Below are 19,923 nucleotides of genomic sequence, written 5' to 3' on the forward strand. Positions count from 1 at the left end.
TGTCATTTATTGTCCCTACATTTTTTGTTTTGGTAATTGGTGATCTGTCTCAGTATGAGGTGCTTAATTTTACCCTAAAACTTTACAGATTATTCTCATGGCTATTTTAGATATTTTTTACTTTTTATTTACCGATTTGTGCCATTAAATTGTTATAAATAAAGAAATTATATAAATTGAATAACATTGGTAAATGTATTGCCAGCCAGATCCATCACCCCTTTGACAGGGTGCCTACTATTGTTACTGCACAAACAATAGTAGGCACCGAGATACTCGGGTTTCCTATGGGTAGTGCTCTCTAATACAGGAATATTTTTGCGCAGTTTAAAACTATGTGGAGAAAACAGAACTGAGCAAGTGCTCTTGGTATCCCATTGCATTTAAAATAAAATGTTTGCAATTGGTGGAACCCCAAACATGAGATTGAAAGGGGGGAAATAGACCCCCCCCCCCCCCCCCACATTTGAGCTAGAGTAAGAATTTATGGAAGCCAAACATCAGACACTTTTATCAAGTTAGTGAAGGCCATGAGCAAGAGGTGGAAGGTACAATGTAGGGCGAGTTTTAGATAGGGTAACAAAGAAACAGCAAAAGTAAAAAGCCAGACAAAATATTAGAAGGAAATGCACGCCTGTGAAAATTCAATTTTTATTAACCGATTGAATAATGAAAAAATGCCCTGAATTTTTTTATTATTGTTATTTTTTCTTGGTTCTTGTTGACTTTGTTTTCAGGGTGTTTTTTCTCTTTCTTAGTTATATGGAGCAGTTGTCAATTGGGACCCAGCCCTGTTACTTCCCCTTGCCATACCCGTCCTTCTTTTGTACGTTGTTGTTGTTGTTTTTTTCTGTATATTTTGATGGCTTCTGTGGCAATTCAATAAAAATAAGCAAAACTAAATAAGAGAAGAATGACTTTGGCAATTACAAGAGACTTGAAACAGTAGATGCAACACAGTAAATAGCCAAACATAAATAGATCCCATGTGATTGATAACATCTACAGTAAATTTTATTGAATGAGGGATGGTAAACAGGAGCATGTGGAGAAAGCTACAATCAGTTGGGAGGCCGAGAATGAGGTTGATGGGAATACTGGCTATGAGATGAATGTGTTAGCTGTCATAGCTCTTCTAAGTAGCTTTTGTAAATAAAAGATTATTATTATTATTATTATTATTATTATTATTATTATTATTATTATTATTATTATTATTATTATTATTATTATTATTATTATTATTATTATTATTGGGCATCATGATGTAGCCATTGTCAGAAATTTGGCATTAGCTTGTCACATGCACAATTATAGTTTGGGTTGTTCCTCGTGCATTGAGTTTTAAACATGATAAAAAATAATGAAGTGCCAAGAGTTGTCTGGACATGTAAGATTGATAACAATAATTATTGCTGAACACTTATACTAATATTAGTTAACATAATATGGTTTTCTTTAGTGTTGGCTTTAATAATGAGGAACAACAAAAACCGTTCATAAACTCTGGGCCAAGAGGAACATATAACAATTGATGGGATTTAGAATTTTTAAATTTATTATTCTTGATTTTTGAACAATCTGCAGTTTTATGAAGTCTAATTGTCTGACAGGTGTGTAAAGTTTTTTCAATGATAAGGGAAATAATGCGAATTTGGGGCTTAAACTTTATACTGTTTTGAATCAGGGTTTGGATTATCTTCATAAATCTGAATAACAAGAACAGGAATCACGTCTACAATTATTTTATAGGTGACATGTCTAAATGTAAATAGGTGAAATTTTAACAACTAGCTACTAATTAACTACTAACTAGCAAGAGAGTGATTTGAAAGTCTGGCCCGCCTAGATAAGCACTCGCTACCTGCGGGCCAGTTCACTACCTTGTTCTTCTTGGTTGGATTTTTGAAACTCAGAGCAAGAGATAGATATTTATAATATTTTAGCAACTATTAGAGGTACATGTTGTGCGAACTCAGTTCCCAAATCTGGCCTGGAAATGTCTGTTGTGAGACTCAGATTCTCAGCTAAAAAAGATGCTGACGGCTTAATCGCTGATATCTCACAACAAGCTCGGGGCGGTGATTCGAAAAAAGTGAGTAATGCATGCCATCAACCATTACAACCAAATGAAAAATAGAAATTGAAACTTTTTCGCGGATACATCATAAAGCCGCAAACTAAATTTAATAAAAATCATGCGTATACAGTCGTGTAAATAATTTTATTCTGTATACTTGTATACATATTTATTAATTTATTTGGTGCTATATTTTACATTTAAACGCATAGAATAGCGCAAACTGTTTAAGGAGTACCTCATTTAAAAGCACTGTCTGCGTCGGATGGCCGCGGTTGTCAAGGTTTTTCGCTCTCCTTCTTTTTAACGCTGTGAGGTGTTATTCCCTAAGTGAAGCTAAGTGGCTGTGTGGAAAGTTCCAGAATGCTAGGGAAAGGTATCTAGTGTTTTCCCGTTTGTTTTAGGTTGGAGAAATATGCCATTTTCGAGAACTCTAGAGCGGCTGGAGCGGCGATAAACAACAAATTCAATAGTATTGTCATTTAGTCCACAGTGAAGTGTCACTTGCTAATGACGTAGGATAACCAGTTTTGACTGCCGCTCGTACTGCGGGCTCAAGCTCCGTATGGCAGGCCACCCCCACCCCATCTCCCTTCCCTCCTATATCCCACCAAATAATAGCAAAAACGCAACAAAAAAAAAAAATAAAACGAAACAAGACAAAGGAGAAATCTCAGTTGCGGTGGTTTTATTCAGGATCTTTATCCTTCTTATTTTGGAATTTTATTCCTACTTCATTTTTTTTATTTTCATGGCCAAATGTTGAGACTAATGTCCTACTGGTGTAACGCCTATAATACTTGTCACGCAACCTGAGTCGAGTGACAACTGGCTTGGACCAGTTGACAAATATTTCCTTGATTAACAAAAAATCTGGCGCCTTCACATGCGATCTACTACAATTATCTGGACTGCAGACAAGATCTCTGCAATAGGAAATGTATGTTAAATTCAGTATTTATTTATATTTACATTACAAGAAAAGGCTTGATTCTTTGATTTCTGATCTTGTAATTGATGCTTTTTTGTTACTACAGAATTAACTGTTTTCATATCTACTAATGATATAACATAAACAAAAATAAAGTTGGATGATAAAGTGGACCGACTCAAATCCAAAATGGTGGCTGCACATTTTTTCCTTAATAACTTGGGAACCTAACACAGCCAGTAGGCACATAGAAAGCCACAATTGTTTGCAAATTCGTCCCTGTACCAAGAACATTGTATATGCTAGGTCTGAAGTTTATACAACTCTTCTGCTTGTTTTTATTTGGGCTTTTTAGGGTTTCCGTACGCTAGGGATTTTGGGTAAATGTCCCAGTCACCATATTTTTCGGCGTGGTAGTTTAACATTAAGGCTATGTCTATACTATGCTGGATTGTATTTTATGCGAACAGCACAACCACAGCAGAACCATTGCCGCCGCCATCTAATTCTCCTAGAATCCAATCCTCGCTCCTCGTTGTTGACTTCCGTTTCGGTTCGATTCTCTGTTCACACAACTCAAGAAAGTGTTACGAAAACCTATCTGATATGTGACAATTCACCAAAGCAACGCAGCATCGCTCCGGCGCAAAAATCAATACGAAATAGGCGTTTTGTATGTAAATGGTAGCCCTATCCGGCGTTTTTGGTGACGACACAAGAGCTTTCCGGTATAGTGTAGATGTAGCTGGCCGTATTGTCCGCGCGCCCTGGAATATTTTATTGCGGCGGAGAAGCCTTGAGCGATGTTAGCCACGACAATCAGCCTTCGCCTAGACTTGTTATAGGTCGACTTCTTATGGCGCCGAAAGGGAGCTTTACTACCGACGGATTTGCGAGGTCAAAAAACCAAAAGGGACTTCGGGACTATCTTCGGCAAACATCTCGCCAGCTCCGCACGCTACTTAACCTGATTCCGGTGTAAAAGATTTGACGTATGAACAAACTTGCTGTGATGAATTATCCTGTACAAGTTAGCAGGTGTCCTGACTGAAAAGCTTTTTTAAAACTGAATTCCTATGAAAATACAACGCCCTAGTTTTGGGCAAGGACATTTCTCAAGGAAACTAACATGTTTGACAAATTTTGATGCCCGTATGTACTCTAGAATATGACGTCATATAATAACTTGGACAGGCGGAAACTGCTACTTATTTACTCCAGTAATCTTCTCGGTATGCAAATTTTTTCCTTAAAAAGTTTTTAGTTTCCATGGCTGTTTTGCCGGTTATTAAGCAGCCAAATTTTGAACCACACAAGAGAATATAAAATAGCCTGTCGCGTCCTTTTTCGTTATTGAGAGAAACTAGCAAGCTCATGTGCAAGCAGGTCTTATTCTGGTACCACTGTCGTATCTAAACCGCACCTTTTCGTGTTCGTAACATCTAAAAAACAAACAGCTGACATGGTGTTCTTTATCGAGTTTTCTGAGTTCCCTTAGCTTAAATAGCTTACCTGAGTGAAGGTTGCTGAGCAGTGGAAAAAAAGCGCGGAAAAAAAGCGCTTTCAAAATGTAACTCGAAACCGAAAAACTGAGTAAAGGGTAACTTAGCAGGATACTTGCTGTGAATAATGTAAGCCGGTAATAATAGTTTCCTGTTTTAATCACTACCTCTCTGCGTAAACAAATGCTTGTCAATCACGTAATTAGCATAAAGCACAAAAACAAGCCAATGGCAGATGAATGGTCTTACAATATTAAAAGTGCTTGGCAAAAGGAGCATTTTCGAAAAATTTGTGCTTGGCAGAATAGACAGTATTTTGGTAAGCGAACGTCTTGGTCATCAAAATTTGGCACCAAGCCATCATTCTTTGTAAATTTGTATTATCAAGTCAAATTTCTCAGTGTCGTCAATATTTAATCCGAATACCAAAAATGACATTTTCTTTTAGTTTAAAAATCGACTGATCAAATATGTATCGAAACTCTAAATCTAACACATATGCAAATCATGTCATGGATTATGTATCAAATCTGAAAAAGTACACCAGTATAAATTATCATAATACCATCAAATAGCTATATTGTGACTACAGTGTTATTCACTAGAAATCAGATTATAACATCATCCTCTCTTGAATATCATCCAATATGTATTGAAATTTCACGTCTTACAGTTAAAATCAGGAGGAAATGTTAAATACTATTCACAATATTAATAATCAATTGTGACAAAATGAGCAAGCAACGTTTCAATTTCAGCTGAAGCAAAATGATCTTAGATCAGTTTTCAATTGATTGTCGTTCAAGCAAACGCTTAGTACTTGCTCCAGCCAATCATAACAGACGAAGACAGGGACCAATCAGAATTTCCAGCAAGTACATGTTACCGGCGCCAAGCGCGGGAGGAACAGTGTGGACAAGTCATGATTGGTTTTGGTTTTGCTTCTCATTGGCTGAGAAAGAATAGCGCGGGTTTTACTAACCAATCACAAGCCGAAGTAAAGGAAAACGAAAATAAGAGTAAAATTGATATTCTACAATCAAATGAAAACACCTAACTTAACATATGTAAATGCATGTATAATCACGGAGTGTTTTAAAGAAGTCCTAAATGCTATAAATAAGTTAGCTAAATGAATTACTGTATACTCATCTAGCTGAGATAAAAGTTACTTTAAAAATTCAAGGTGACTTAAAGAGCGGTTTTCAAATAAGTGTCGAAAGTTCTGTCGCTAATACTTTGATTTGGTTCATTGCGCTCTGTAATTTGTTGCCGAAGCTCGCGCCAAACAAGTCGAGGTTTGCTCGCACACGTTTTCCCGCTCTCGGCGTCGGCTATATGAATTTACTTCAGGTTTTGATTGGGTGATCGTGCTTTTGGCGTCTGTTGTGATTGGCCAGAGTAGTTACTCTGGCTTTGGTTTTACGACGCTCAAATGAAACCGTACCGCTCTATTTAACAATAATTTACCGATGTTGCAAATCAGATTAATCCGACAAATCAGAAAATAAAACGAAAGAATAAAAGGGTATCAAATCCAGGACACTGCCACAAAGTGAAAAATAAACACTATATTTAGTTTCAGTAGCTGGTGTCTACTAACACCAATTAAATATTTGTTTCTCGCTCCTCAGATAAATTTCAGCAGTGTATTGTGCCCTCTGTCCTGAACGTTTCTTGCGTGCGAGTTCTCAGTATCACTATTTTATGCTGCGAGTGCTGGGCAAGCTCCTATTTCTTCCAATAACTCAGTTTATCTGTTGAAATTTTTTTCTAAAAACTTTTAAAGGTGATAAAAGCTAACTTAAAATCACGTTAAAATAACTCGTTTAGGAGGAAAGACGCGCGCTAATGACGCGAGAACTTCTGCATAGTAAGAATGCGCAATGCAATCATGGAATCACCTTAACAACAGACTATCGATATTCCTACAATAGGCTTTTATTAAGGAACAATACTGAAGAGACATCTAAACTTAGGAGGGCTTCGTGAATCTGGCCTTGCATGCGCCTATCACAGGAACGTGCTCTAGATTTCAGTATCCACTCTACCCTCGTCTATCAAAGAGCTCACATGCAAACACCTTCGCACTGGCATTATGGAATAATATTTTCCACTCATTTTAATTAATTTTTTTGTTTAACTAAGTTTGAACATCATATGAGAGAGGGATCTGTCCCGACCGCTGACACGAACAACACAAAACTGAAATGCACTGACACACATCGTTGTAAAACGTAAAAGGGATAATACTTCAAGATTCTGCATTTGTATTTGTCAAGTTCTCATCTAATATGATCTGTTTGCAATATGAATATGACCTAAATGACGAACCACATTGCCAAATGCAATAGACCTGTTTATGTTTTGAAATTCACTTGGCAAGTTCTTTTACTAGTGGCCTATTTTTCATTATATTTTGTCGCTTAAAGAAATGAACTTTAGTCTAAGGCTTCCAGTTTAGCCGATAACTAACTTACTTGGCGACAAATACCCTTAATGATCACAAGGGACCAAGGGGAAAAATCTCAACTTGTCTTTTCTGACGTCGAAAAAGTGAAACGAGAGCTCTTTTAAAGTCTGGAATTCTGACTGCATATAAAATAGGATTGACAAGGGAGTTTGCAAGAAACAAAACGACGAAAGCCCCTTCAAGACGAGAAGACACCGGGTAAGGAGGAAGAAAGGAAGTTAAATAGAACGACAGGACAGTAAATATCGTATATGGAAGCAACAGCAGCAAAGATACCACAGTCACAATTAACAATGTCTTGGTTAGTTTTCTTTCTCTATTGGCTGCACCATGGTGTTGAGGATGAGCTACACCAGAAAACTTGACAACTATTGACGCATAAGAAACACAAACAACCAATAAACAAAAACCATCGAATAAACTCCAAATATAGTTAGAGCTCAGCGAGTTGGGAAGTAGATAAATAGCAATTGGTAACAGTCCAGATGTAACCCAAATGGTTGTAATAATAAATCCAAACACCCACTTTTTAATAATACGATGCCTGAAAGGACGAAACGTCGCGTGCGCTCGTTCTAACGAGATCGCAGCGAGGTTTGTCAGAGAAGCTTTATGAAACAAGAACAGTATGTAAATGGTAACAAGAGGAGGAAGTCTTCGGGTATTCCAGAGGAAGCATGATTCTCCTAACCACACAAAATATGTGATTTCTGAACATCCTCCCACAAGCATATCTGCAACTGCCAGGTTGATCACCAGGTACATGCTGCGCTTACGAAGATTGCGGTTTTTGATAAAAACAATAATTGTGAGGGTATTAACTGTTACTATAGCAACAGACTCGGCCATGAATACTGTAAGCCAGGCAATGCACTCAGATGAAGAGAGCTCCAGGAAACTTGTTTCATTTTGTGTTCCGTTTTGTTGGGAAGAAACATTAACCATCTCTCTGAAAAAAAAAATAAAATAAAATAAAACGAAGGGATTGTAGTTGGGTGGATTGTTTCTTTGTTGATTGATGTATGTTTGGCAAAAGTGTTTACATATTCATAAATTTGTAAATGAAAACCGAAGGAATGCTGCTAAACCAGGTAGCATTCACTATCCATGGCCACTTGTCTTCCAGCTGTAGAACCTGGTTATTGCACTGAAATTGTACATCATAAATTTCAAAGAAAAGGAAGCAAAGGAAACAGGTGGAAGTCTTCACTAGTGGTGTGACTAGCCAGTGATCCCAGAAACACATTCAAGCACACAAGATTTTTTATATTTGAACGCAAGCGCAAAGAAAAGTTCAAAACATTTTGCCTGTCCAATTTGTGCACGCGTTTCTCAAGGGGCGAAAGACATGCTTCGTTCACCATCAAAAAACAGTCGTTAGCTATCGATCACTGATTGCGCACGATGTTGCATTAATCACGCATCAATGCGCTTTCCTTTTTTGCACGAAAAAGTTTCAAATGTCGTTTCCGTTTATAATAAGCTGCCATTTTGTCCATATGCAACATTAATGTCACAGTTACTAGGAAATGACCATTTTTTCCGGAGCTGCTGCAGGATCTGAGTGTGCGGGATACTATTCAAGACTTGTGGCGAACTACTTTAAATAAAAACTAAATAACTTAAAGAAAGCCCTTTCAGAATAAGAATTTTTCATTACACACCTTACCAGGAAACAAAAAAACCAACTCGTCAGTGCTGGAAATAATTCTGAAAAATATTTCCTCCTGCAACGGGAAATGTATGTTAAATTCAGTATTTATATATTTTTTTAACGTGACAAAGAAAAGCTTGATTGTTTGATTTCTGGTCTCATAATTGATGTCTTTTTGTTACTAGAGAACTAATTGTGGTCATATCTACTAAGGATATAACATGAACGAAAATAAAGTTTGGTGATAAAGTGGACTGTTAAATCCAAGATGGCGGCTGTACATTTTTCCTCAATGCCTTGGGAACCTAACACAACCAGTAGGCACATAGAAAGCCACATTTTTTTGCGACGTTCCCGTACAAGAACATTGTGTATGCTAGGTTTGAAGTTTAAAGAACTTTTCAGCGTGTATTTATTAGCGCTTTTAGGGTTTTCGTACGCTAAGGATTTTGGATGAATGTCCCAGTCACCATATTTTTCGTTGTGGTAATTTAACATTAAGGCTATGTCTATACTATGCTGGATTGCATTTTATGCGAACAGAACAACCACAGCAGAATCATTGCCGCCGCCATCTAATTCTCCAAGAACCCAACCTCGCTCCTTGATGTTGACTTCCGTTTCGGTTCGATTCTCTCTTCACACAACCCAAGAAAGTGACACGAAAACCTATCTGATATGTGACGATTCACTTTGAAGACAGAAACAACGCAGCATCGCTCCGGCACAAAAATCGGTACGAAATCGGCGCTTTGTGTGTGAACGGTGACCCTATGTGATATGTTTTTTGGTGACGGCACAAGAGCTATCCAGTATAGTGAAGACATAGCCTTACCCTGTGTAGCTGGCCGTATTGTCCGTTTTGCGTTTAGTGGAGAAGCCTGGAGTGATGTTAGCCATGACAATTAGCCTTCGCCTAGATTTGTTATAAGTCGATTTCATTACTAGCTACGGAATCGCGAGCCCAGAAAACCAATACGGATTTCGGGACAATCTTCAGCAAACACCCCGCCAGCTTCACACGCTACTTAACCTGATTCCGGTGTAAAAGATCTAAAGTATGAATGAACTTGTTGTGATGAATTATCCTTCACAAGTTAGCAGGTGTTCTGAGTGACAAAGTCCTATGAAAATACAACGACCTAGTTTAGGACAAGGAAATTTTTAAGGAAATTAACAAACTTGACACATTTTGTTGCCCGTGTGTACTCCAGAATATATATGACGTTATATAATATATAAAACTTGGAAAGACGCAAAACTGCTACTTGTTTATTCCTGTGCCATCTTCTCGAAATGCAAATTTTTCCTTATAAAGTTTTTAGTTTGCACTGTTTTACTGTTTTACTGTTTCGCCTGTTATTGAGCTGCCAAATTTTGAACTACACAAGAGAATTCTTACTCGTTATTGAGAAAAACTAGCAAGCTCATGTGCAAGCAGGTCTAACCCTGGTACCGCCGTCGTATCTAAACCGCACCTTTCAGTGTTCGTAACATCTTAAAAAACAAACAGCTGACTTGGTGTTTTTCATCGAGTTTTCTTAAATAACTTACCTGCGTGAAGATTGCTGAGCAGTGGTGATTCTAGTTCGTATATCAGGCGGAGAAAAGCGCTTTCAAAATGTGACTCGAAAAAGAAAAACTGGGTAAAGGGTAATTGAGCAGGATACGTGCTGTGAATAATGTTAGCCGGTAATAATAGTTTCCTGTTTTAATTACTTACCTGTCTGCGTAAACAGATGCTTGTCAATCAATCACTTGCACGAAGCCTGGTTGACATCTGCGACATAACGACATTAAATATAAAGAAAAAACTAATCTTTTCTTCATGTCGTTATGCCCATGTCATTATGTCGTTTTGTCGCTATGTTGCTAGTGCGAACCAGGCTTTACACACCGGCGTGGAGAACATACGTGTGTGTCTTAAAGACCTAGGACAACTACTGTGCAAAGGCAAGAAGCTATGAAGTTCACTTTGTGATATATCGGAAATCTCAGCAAATGCTTCGCCTCATTATTTGCAACATTATAATTAGTATGAAGGACAAAACCAGCTAATGGTAGATTAATGGTCTTCATAAATTAAAAGAGCTTGACAAAAGGAGCATTTCGGAAAATTTATGCTTGGCAGGCTAGACAGTATTTCAATAAACAAACGTCATGAGTATCAAAAACTGGCAAAGAATGTATGGCTACTCTTGCCACCAAGCTAAAATTCTTTGTAAATTTGGGTTATCAAGTCAAATTTCTTAGTCTCGTCAATATTTAAACCGAATAAGAAAAGTGAGATGTACGTTCTTTTAGTTTAGAGTGTCCATTTTTTTGGAGCTGGTTGTTTGATAGGTGCAAACGCGGCAAAATGTAAACAATGACGTCAGCAAAGATCTGTCTTACAGTTTCTTCAATTCATAGTTTTTTTTATTGTTATTTCATGTTATTACACTATTATTATTATTATTATTATTATTATTATTATTATTATTATTATTATTATTATTATTATTATCATTTTATCACGGTTTGTCCATATGCTACAATGAATACCCGCTGATATTATCTTGTCAATTGATGGTCGAAGTTTCCTATAAAACTTCCGTTGCAGCTGTTCTAAGGGTGGCTTTTTAAGTTTTTAAACTTAAAAGTTGGTCTCAGTTTTAGCCTTTCCTTAATTTGGTGGAATAAAGCCTCAATAGTCATATTTTGGGGTTGTTATTTCGAGTTCATGTCCATCACAACCGTATAATTTTTTTTTATAATTATTCCTTTCATTTTTTTTATTGAAGTCGAGACCAATTGCTGTTCGTTTATGAGGCAATTTGAGCTGAAGGTTTGCACCTTTGGGTATTCGTTGAAATATCAGCTTCCTTAGCTTTTTAATTTGGTGATTAAAATAATGATATTTTTTGGTCACAAAAACACTGCTGCTTTGAATCAATTCATACTGATGTATCTGGAACCGGCTGTTCAAATCAAAATTTTGAATATGCGCAAACGTAGGCAAAGAACTGATCGCACGACATCAGCCTTAAGACTCGAGATTCTGTGAGGTGGCCATGGGGGAATCGCGGAAGCATCAAGGTACCCGAGCACAGCGTAACTGAAACGAAATAAACATTAACATCCTGTATCTACACGCCATCTTCTGAACTCTGATATAGTAAAACCTAATTAGCCTCGGTTGGAGACATGGAAATACCAAGAAATATACAGTCCTATTCAGGTTCAATATTTTTCCAACTTGGCATTATAACTTGCACGATAGTTTATACAATTTAGCAGTAAAGTAAAATTAAGTTCATTTCTTTCGGGGTATATTTATTGCCTTCATAACAAACTATTATTTATATTGACAAAAAATACTAAAGTCTTAAATAAGGCTGAATCCCTCCTACGAAACATTAATATCATTTATCAGTGATCTGAAAAGTCAGATCAACAACAGATTCTTACTAATATTTAAAAGATACTTCGGGTGCATCACGATCACCAACCGTGTTCTCTTTGTTATATCACCATGCACTGATAAAACAACCGCATATCTTAAATCAAGTGATCTCTCGTACGATAACCACTCTGATATAGGAGATGTTTGCTTAAATGTTTCGCCTCATTAGCATACATTAGCATAAGAACAAAACTAGCTACTGACAGACAAATGATCTTCATGAATTGCAAGAGCTTAGCAAAGTTAGTAGACTCGAAAAATTGGTGCGTGGTAGCTCAGACAGTATTTTTGTAAAAGAATTCGAATGTTACAAGTACAAAAAATTTGTAAATAATATATGGCAACTCTTGCCATCAAGCCTGTGTTATAAATGCAAATTTCTCTAAACATTCGCAAACATGTCACACCAATATTTAAACTTGAAGAGTGATATGTTCTTTTAGTTTGGAGTGTCCATTTGTTCGGAGCTGGTTGTTTGATATATGCTAATGAGGCAAATTGTAAACAATGAGGCCAGCAGAAATTCACCTATTGTTTCTTCATTGGATAGCGTTTATTTTATTTCTACTTCCCTTTGTTATTTTTTTTCATATTATCACGTTTTTCCCGTATAATGGATACCTACTGATATTATCCTGTCGTCAAAGGAAAACAGACGATCCATGGTCGAAGCTATAAAACTTCCGTTGCAGCTGTTCCAAGGCTGCTGTTTAAGACTGATTTAGCTCGAGTTCAAAGCCATGTCTTTAAATTTGTCATAAGTTCAGGCCTCGATAGTTATGTTTGTGGTTCCTAACTCATACATGTCCATCACAACTATTCTGAATTTTTCTCAAGAATTGTTCCTTGTATTGTGTCGTTTAATAGTGAGTCGTAGCTTGTCGTTCGTTTTTCTGGCAGTTTGTGCTTTAGGTCTCTTCGTTGACATGCCACCTTCTTTTGTATTCTTGTGAAAAAAATGACGTTTTTCTGGTCACAGAAAAGGCTTTTATGAAAAGTTAATAGCCATCTTAAAGCGCGGGCTGTTCATATGAAAAAGGTTAATCATCTCAGCAATGCGAAGCTACAAGCGAGGAGGAGTAAGTTTGCTGACAATGAACTGATCGCACGACATCAATCACAGCCTCAATAGGCCGATCAATTGAAATCAGAACTGAACAAGTAAATTATCTATTTCCTCATCGCGGACACTTCGAAAACGCGACGAAGCGGCCGCCATTTTGTTAAAAACTGCTACTCAATATTTATCACAGGATAGATAGCGAGTAGCGTAGCCAATCAGAGAACGGCATTCGTGATAGATCACTAGTAGATTTATACTAATAATCGTTATAGCGTGTTATAGAGCTATGCAACGTGCCACAGTAAAGGCTTGAATTGTATTTAAATCACGGCTGTGTTTTTGCAAATGCTTCGCTCCACTTTTATATAGTGCATTTGAATTGTGGGAACTAAGTGATTTTCTCCTTTTATTTACAGCAGTGCATCGACAGTAATTTGAATTTACCAACAAATGGGAGGTAATGTTTGCTTCAAGCTAAACAACGTGTTTATGCCATAACAATTGTCAGGACAATTTAAGACAAAAAGCATCAGTGTGTTTTTTCTTGAGGCAACTTTCTGTGTAGGGGTGAAAACAAAACGTCCAACCAGAAACCCTGTCTGTAAAAAGGAGACCCCTGTTAGGGGTGTGCGGAGTTTGTCCCTCCCCCAGACAAGAAAAAATGCTAGATACGGACCTGATTAAGGCTTTAAAATGAAAAATATAGCCAAAGAAGAGACGATGGTTCGTAAAAAGAGCCTTGGTCGTGTAGAGGTGTTGTAGTACTTGGAGGTCTCGCTGCGGAAGGGAGAATTGCGGGCGCATCGTAGTCTTTTCAAGTATCACAGTAGAATGATCTCGACGGGGCAGCTGATAGCAGAAACAGCTCGTCGGTCAGGGTTGTTAGGTTTGTAATTTTAAGATTTGAAGTAACTTGCATGAGGTTGTTGGAGTAGTGACAATTACGTTTTGAGCTTTTTGGTAATAAGATCGTGAATAGTTACCTTCGCAACTTTTTGGTTGTCCCTGAGTGAGATCTTTGTAAACTACGTCAGTCAACAAAGAAGAACTTGATCGGATTTACTGTAACTGTCTTCTCAACCCTCCTACGTGATTAACTCCATTCCGTATTCTCATTTTCTGAGACTTAGACATTCATGAAGTGATGATCGGCTGATTTTTCCAACAACTCAGAAAAAATGCGCTCATCCAAATAAAAATATGCCAAATTATTAGCCAGGTAAAGCTTTCAAACATCGTTCGGTGAAATAGTGAAGCGTTGCTAAAAGTTACTAGTATCATAGAGCTGCGTGGAACTGTACCAACATTAGGCTAACCATTAATTAGTATTATTAGTTTAAGTTTTATTTCTTGAAGCTCCTTTGTACACATTCATATTCATAAAATAGCCTTTGTTAAACAGACATGAATCAAAGATACATCGATCATAGTTGAACAAATAAGCATCGAAGCTTTAGTTCAATCGTAACTAACGACTTTAAATCTAACAAACATGCAAATAGTTGCATATTTTGCATAATTGATTTTGTTTTTGAAGCAGCGTTGTACATAGACTACCCTTTATTAAATAGACATGAATCATAGATACATCGATCATAACTGAACAAATGGATATCGAAGCTTTAGTTCAATCTTAACTAACGACTTAATCTTACAAATATGCCAATAATTGTGTTGACCATGTATTGAAACTGAAGTAAACCAGTGTTTATAATAAATAAGCAAAAAAACAGATACTACCACCAAATAGCAGCTATAATGTACAGCCTTATTACTAGAAATCAGAGAAAATATATTACTGAACATCCAATATGTATTACTGAAAAATTTGATGTCTTACAGTTCGAATTAGCGAAAAAATTCAATATTATTCACAATATCAACAACCAATTGAGACAAAATGAGCAAGCAACGTTTCGATGTCTGCATAACATCAGTCTCAAGTTCATCTAGGATGGTCCGTTTACAATGCAAATATGACTTAAAAGACGAACCACACTGCCAAATGCAATAGACCTGTTCATTTTTTTAATTTACTTGGCAAGTGTTTTTTCTGGTGCCCTATTTTCCATTATATTTTGTCGTTTGAAGAAATCAACTTCAGTCTAATGCCCCAATCACACTAAGGCTTAACCACGTTTAAAAGCTGGTTTAAAATTGTTTCCTCCATAAAAGCTGCTTTTGGATTTTTGTCGACTATACAGATTTAGCACAAATGAAACAAGTTAAAGTTTAATTGAATCCTATGTCAGCTTTCTGTTGCCAATTTTAATTTTGTTAAACCTGGTTCAATTAAACATGTTTTGTTAGTGTGAATGGGGCTTAAGACATCCAGTTTAGCCGATAATAAACTTATACGGCAACAAATACACTTACAATCACAAGGGACCAAGGGGAATAATCTCAACTTGTCTTTGCTGACGGCGAAAGAGTGAAACGAGAGCTCTTTTGAAGTCTGGCATTCTGACTGCATATAAAATAGGATTGACGAGGGAGTTTGCAAGAAACAAAACGGTGAAAGCGCGAAAAAGATAAGAAGACGCTGGGTAAGGAGGAAGAGAGGAAGGTAAATAGAACGACAGGACAGTAAATATCGTATATGGAAGCCACAACAGCAAAGATATCACAGTCACAATAATCAATGTCTTGGTTAGTTTTCTTTCTCTGCTAGTTGCACCATGGTGCTGAGGATGAGCCCCACAAAAAATCTTGACAGCAATTGACACATAAGAAGCACAAACAACAAATAAACAAAAACCATTGAATAAACTCCAAATATAGTTAGAGGTCACCGAGTTGCGGGGAAAATAAATAGCAGTTGGTAACAGTCCAGATGTAACCCAAATGATTGTAATAATAAATCCAAACAACCACTTTTTAATTATTCGATGCCTGAAAGGACGAAACGTCGCTTGCGCTCGTTCTAACGAGATCGCAGCGAGGTTTGTCAGAGAAGCTACCGGAAACAAGTACGCCCCGTAAACATAAACAAGAGAAGGTAGTCTTTGGGTATTCCAGAAGGAGCATGATTCTCCTAACAATACAAAATATAACATTTCAGAACATCCTCCAACAAACATATCTGCAACTGCAAGGTTGATTACCAGGTACATGCTGCGCTTACGAAGACTGCGGCTTTTTATAAAAACGATAACAGTAAGGATATTAAGTGTTACTACAGCAACAGACTCAATCATGACTACTGTAATCCAGGCAATGCACTCAGACTTAGAAAACCACTGGAAACTTGTTTCATTTTGTGTTCCGTTTTGCTGATTTGAAGAATTAGCCATCTCTCTGAAAAAAAAGCGAAGGGATTATGTTAGGGTGAATTGTTTCTTTCTTGGTCTAGATCTGTTTAGCAAAAGTGTTAACATATTCATAAATTTGTAAATGAAAACCGAAGCAATGTTACTAAGCCATGAAGCATTCTCTATCCCTGGCCACCTGTTTTCCTGTTGTAGAACCTGGTTATTGCACTGAAACGTTACCTCATAAATTTCAAAGAAGAGAAAGCAAAGGGAACAGATGGAAGTCTTCACTAGTGGTGTGACTAGTCAGTTATCCCAGAAACACATTCAAGCACACAAGATTCCATGTTAACTCTTTTGAACGCAAGAACAAAGAAAAGTTCAAATCATTTTGCCTGTCCAATTTGTGCACGCGTTTCACAGGGGCGAAAGATATGCTTGCTTCACCATCAAAAACTAGTCGTTAGCTACCGATCACTGGTTGCGCACGATGTTGCATTAATCACGCTACACTTCCATCTTTTCCATAAAAAAGTGTCGAATGTTGTCCTCGTTTACGGAGTTTTGTGATAAGCTGCCAATTTATCCACTGCTGCATGAATGTCACAGTTCACTGGGTAATGACTATTTTTTCAGGAGCTGCTGCATGGTCTGAGTGTGTGAGATACTATTCAAGACTTGTGACAAAGTACTTTAAATAAAAACTAAATAACCTAAAAGAAAGTCTTTTCAGAATACGAATTTTTCATTACATATCTTACCAGGAAGCAAAAAACCCAACTCGTCAGTGCTGGAAATAATTCTGAAAAAATACAACGGGAAATGTATGTTTAATTCAGTATTTATGTATATTTTAACATTACAAGGAAAAGCTTCATTCTTTGATTTCTGGTCTTGTAATTGATGCTTTTTTGTTACTAGAGAACTAATTGTTTTCATATCCTCTAAGGATATAACATCAACGAAAATAAAGTTGGATGATAAAGTGGACTGTTAAATCCAAGATGGTGGCTGTACATTTTCCCTTAATGCCTTGGGAACCTAACACAGCCAGTTGGCACATAGAAAGCCACAATAGCCCTTTTCACGGTTGATTTTTCTCATTTGCATTACAATGTTATCCAACGTGGATGCGAGGCAATTTCGGGCTAAAACTGCAAAATAACCCGAAATTGTCTCACATACACGCTAGATTTCATTGTAATTCAAATGAGCAGAGTTAAGCGTGAAAAGGGCTATTGTCTTCAAAATTCATCCCTGTACCAAGAACATTGTGTATGCTAGGTCTGAAGTTTATACAACTTTCCTGCTTGTTTTTATTTGTGCTTTATAGGGTTTTCGTACGCTAGGGATTTGGGGTAAATGTCCCAGTCACCATATTTTTCGGTGTGGTAGTTTAACATTAAGGCTATGTCTATACTATGCTGGATTGTATTTTATGCGAACAGCACAACCACAGTAGAACCATTGCCGCTGCCATCTAATTCTCCTATAATCCAATTCTTGCTCCCCGTTGTTGACTTCCGTTTCGGTTCGATTCTCGGTTAACACAACTCAAGAAAGTGTTACGAAAACCTATCTGATATGTGACGATTCACTTTGAAGGCCGAAGCAAAGCAGCATCACTCCAGCACAAAAATCGATACGAAATCGGCGTTTTGTGTGTGAACGGTAGCCCTATTCGATGCTTTTGGTGACGGCACAAGAGCTATCCAGTATAGTATAGACATAGCCTTACCCTGTGTAGCTGGCCGTATTGCCCGCGTGCGCTGAGATATTTTTTTTACGTTCAGTGGAGAAGCCTTGAGCGATGTTAGCCACGACAATTAGCCTTCACCAAGACTTGTTATAAGTCGACTTCTTATGGCGCCGAAAGAGGGCATTACTAGCGTCGGAATCGCGAGGCCAGAAAACCAAAACGGACTTCGGGACAATCTTCGGAAAACATCCCGTCAGCTCCGCGAGCTAAATAACCGTATTCCGGTGTAAAAGATCCGAAGTATGAACAAACTTGCTGTGATGAATTATCCTCAACAAGTTAGCAGGTGTCTTGAGTGACAAACTTCCCTTAAAAGTCGTATGAAAATACAACGCCCTAGTTTTGGACAAGAATTTTCTCGAAGAAATTAACAAACTTGACAAATTTTGTTGCCAATGCGTACTCCAGAAAATATATAACGTTAAATGATCACTTGGAAAGACGCATAACGGCTACTTGTTTACTCCAGGAATCTTCTCGAGATACAAATTTTTTCTTGTAAAGATTTTGGTTTCCATAGCTGTTTTGCCTGTTATTGAGCAGCCAAATTTTGAACTACACAAGAGAAAATAAAAACCTGTCAAATTCTAACTCGTTATTGAGGAAAATTAGCACGTGGGAAACCAGGGTTACTCTCACGTTACCACCACAGTATCTAAAACACAACTTTGCGTGTTCGTAACATCACAAAAGAAGACAACTATCTTGGTGTTCTTCATCGAATTTTTCAGTTCCTTTAGCTTAAAGAACTTACCTGAGTGAAAGATGCTGAGCAGTGGTGGTTCTTGTTCGGCTATCCGGCGGAGAACAAGCGCTTTCAAAATGTAACTCTGAAAACAAACTAAGTAGTAAAGGGCAATTTAGCAGGATACGTGCTTTGAATGATGTGAGCCGGTAAGTATATTTAACTTTATGCATGAACCACTTATCAATAACTTGCACAATAATTTGAAAGTCAGATTTAAGGTCATTTTTGCGCGGTATATTTATTAATAACTTTCATAAAAAACTATCATCCACGTTGACATAAAAGAAAAGGTCTTTAACTTTAGACTATTAACATCAGTTATCAGTGATTTGAAAAGTCAGATCAACAACAGATTCTTACTAACATGTAAAAAATACTCGAGGTGCATCACCAACCGTATCTTCCATTATGTTTGTTGAAAAGACATTGTATCGCCATGCACTGATAAAACAACTTCATACCTTATGTTAAGGAATATCCTCTCGTACGATAACCACTCTGATATAGCGGATCTTTGTTTAAATGTTTCACCTCATTAGCATACATTAACATAATTAAGGACAAAACTAGCTACTGACAAATAACTGGTCTTCATAAATTGAAAAAAAGCTTGGCAATATTAGCATTATGGGGAAACTTGTGCGTGGTAGGTTAACAGTGTTTTGATAAACGAACGTTATAAGCAACAAAATTTGCAAAGAATGTATGACAACTCTTGCCATGAAGCTAAACATTCTTTGTAAATTTTAGTGTTATGAAAGCAAATTTCTCAGAAAATATTCAACATGTCACACCAATAATTATCAAGAGCGACATGTTATTTTAGTTTAGTAGTCAGTCCATTTGTTCGGAGCTGGTTGTGGCTAAGCTAGCTGCTTAGTCATCGATTATCACCAAACGCTCTCGAGATGTGTACCAACAGCTACTAGAAACAACATATTTTGACACAAAAATACCTCTTGAAAAACTCAGACAAAAACTTATGCGAACACTGAGTGTAGCATAAAACTCCCCCTT

The 19,923-nt window shown here is 37.2% G+C and overlaps 1 protein-coding gene across 2 annotated transcripts; it reads right to left on the reverse strand.

The window, feature by feature from the left end:
* Positions 1–5,285: 5,285 nt before the first annotated feature.
* On the reverse strand, positions 5,286–8,991 carry LOC146456359 (histamine H2 receptor-like). 2 transcript variants are annotated; one of them, XM_085093194.1, is made up of 2 exons: positions 8,656–8,991; positions 5,286–7,933 (listed from the first exon to the last, which is right to left on the reverse strand). In XM_085093194.1, exon 2 carries the CDS (start codon positions 7,929–7,931, stop codon positions 7,017–7,019), a length of 915 nt encoding a protein of 304 aa, XP_084949320.1. In that variant the 5' UTR covers positions 7,932–7,933; positions 8,656–8,991; the 3' UTR covers positions 5,286–7,016. The 2 variants fall into 2 exon arrangements, with proteins under 2 accessions (XP_084949320.1, XP_084949319.1); XM_085093193.1 differs by having other exon boundaries at positions 5,286–7,935; positions 8,651–8,991.
* Positions 8,992–19,923: the final 10,932 nt, after the last annotated feature.

This window comes from Pavona decussata, unplaced genomic scaffold (assembly GCF_977016875.1).
Source record: "Pavona decussata unplaced genomic scaffold, jaPavDecu1.1 SCAFFOLD_257, whole genome shotgun sequence".
NCBI classification, from domain to species: domain Eukaryota; kingdom Metazoa; phylum Cnidaria; class Anthozoa; order Scleractinia; family Agariciidae; genus Pavona; species Pavona decussata.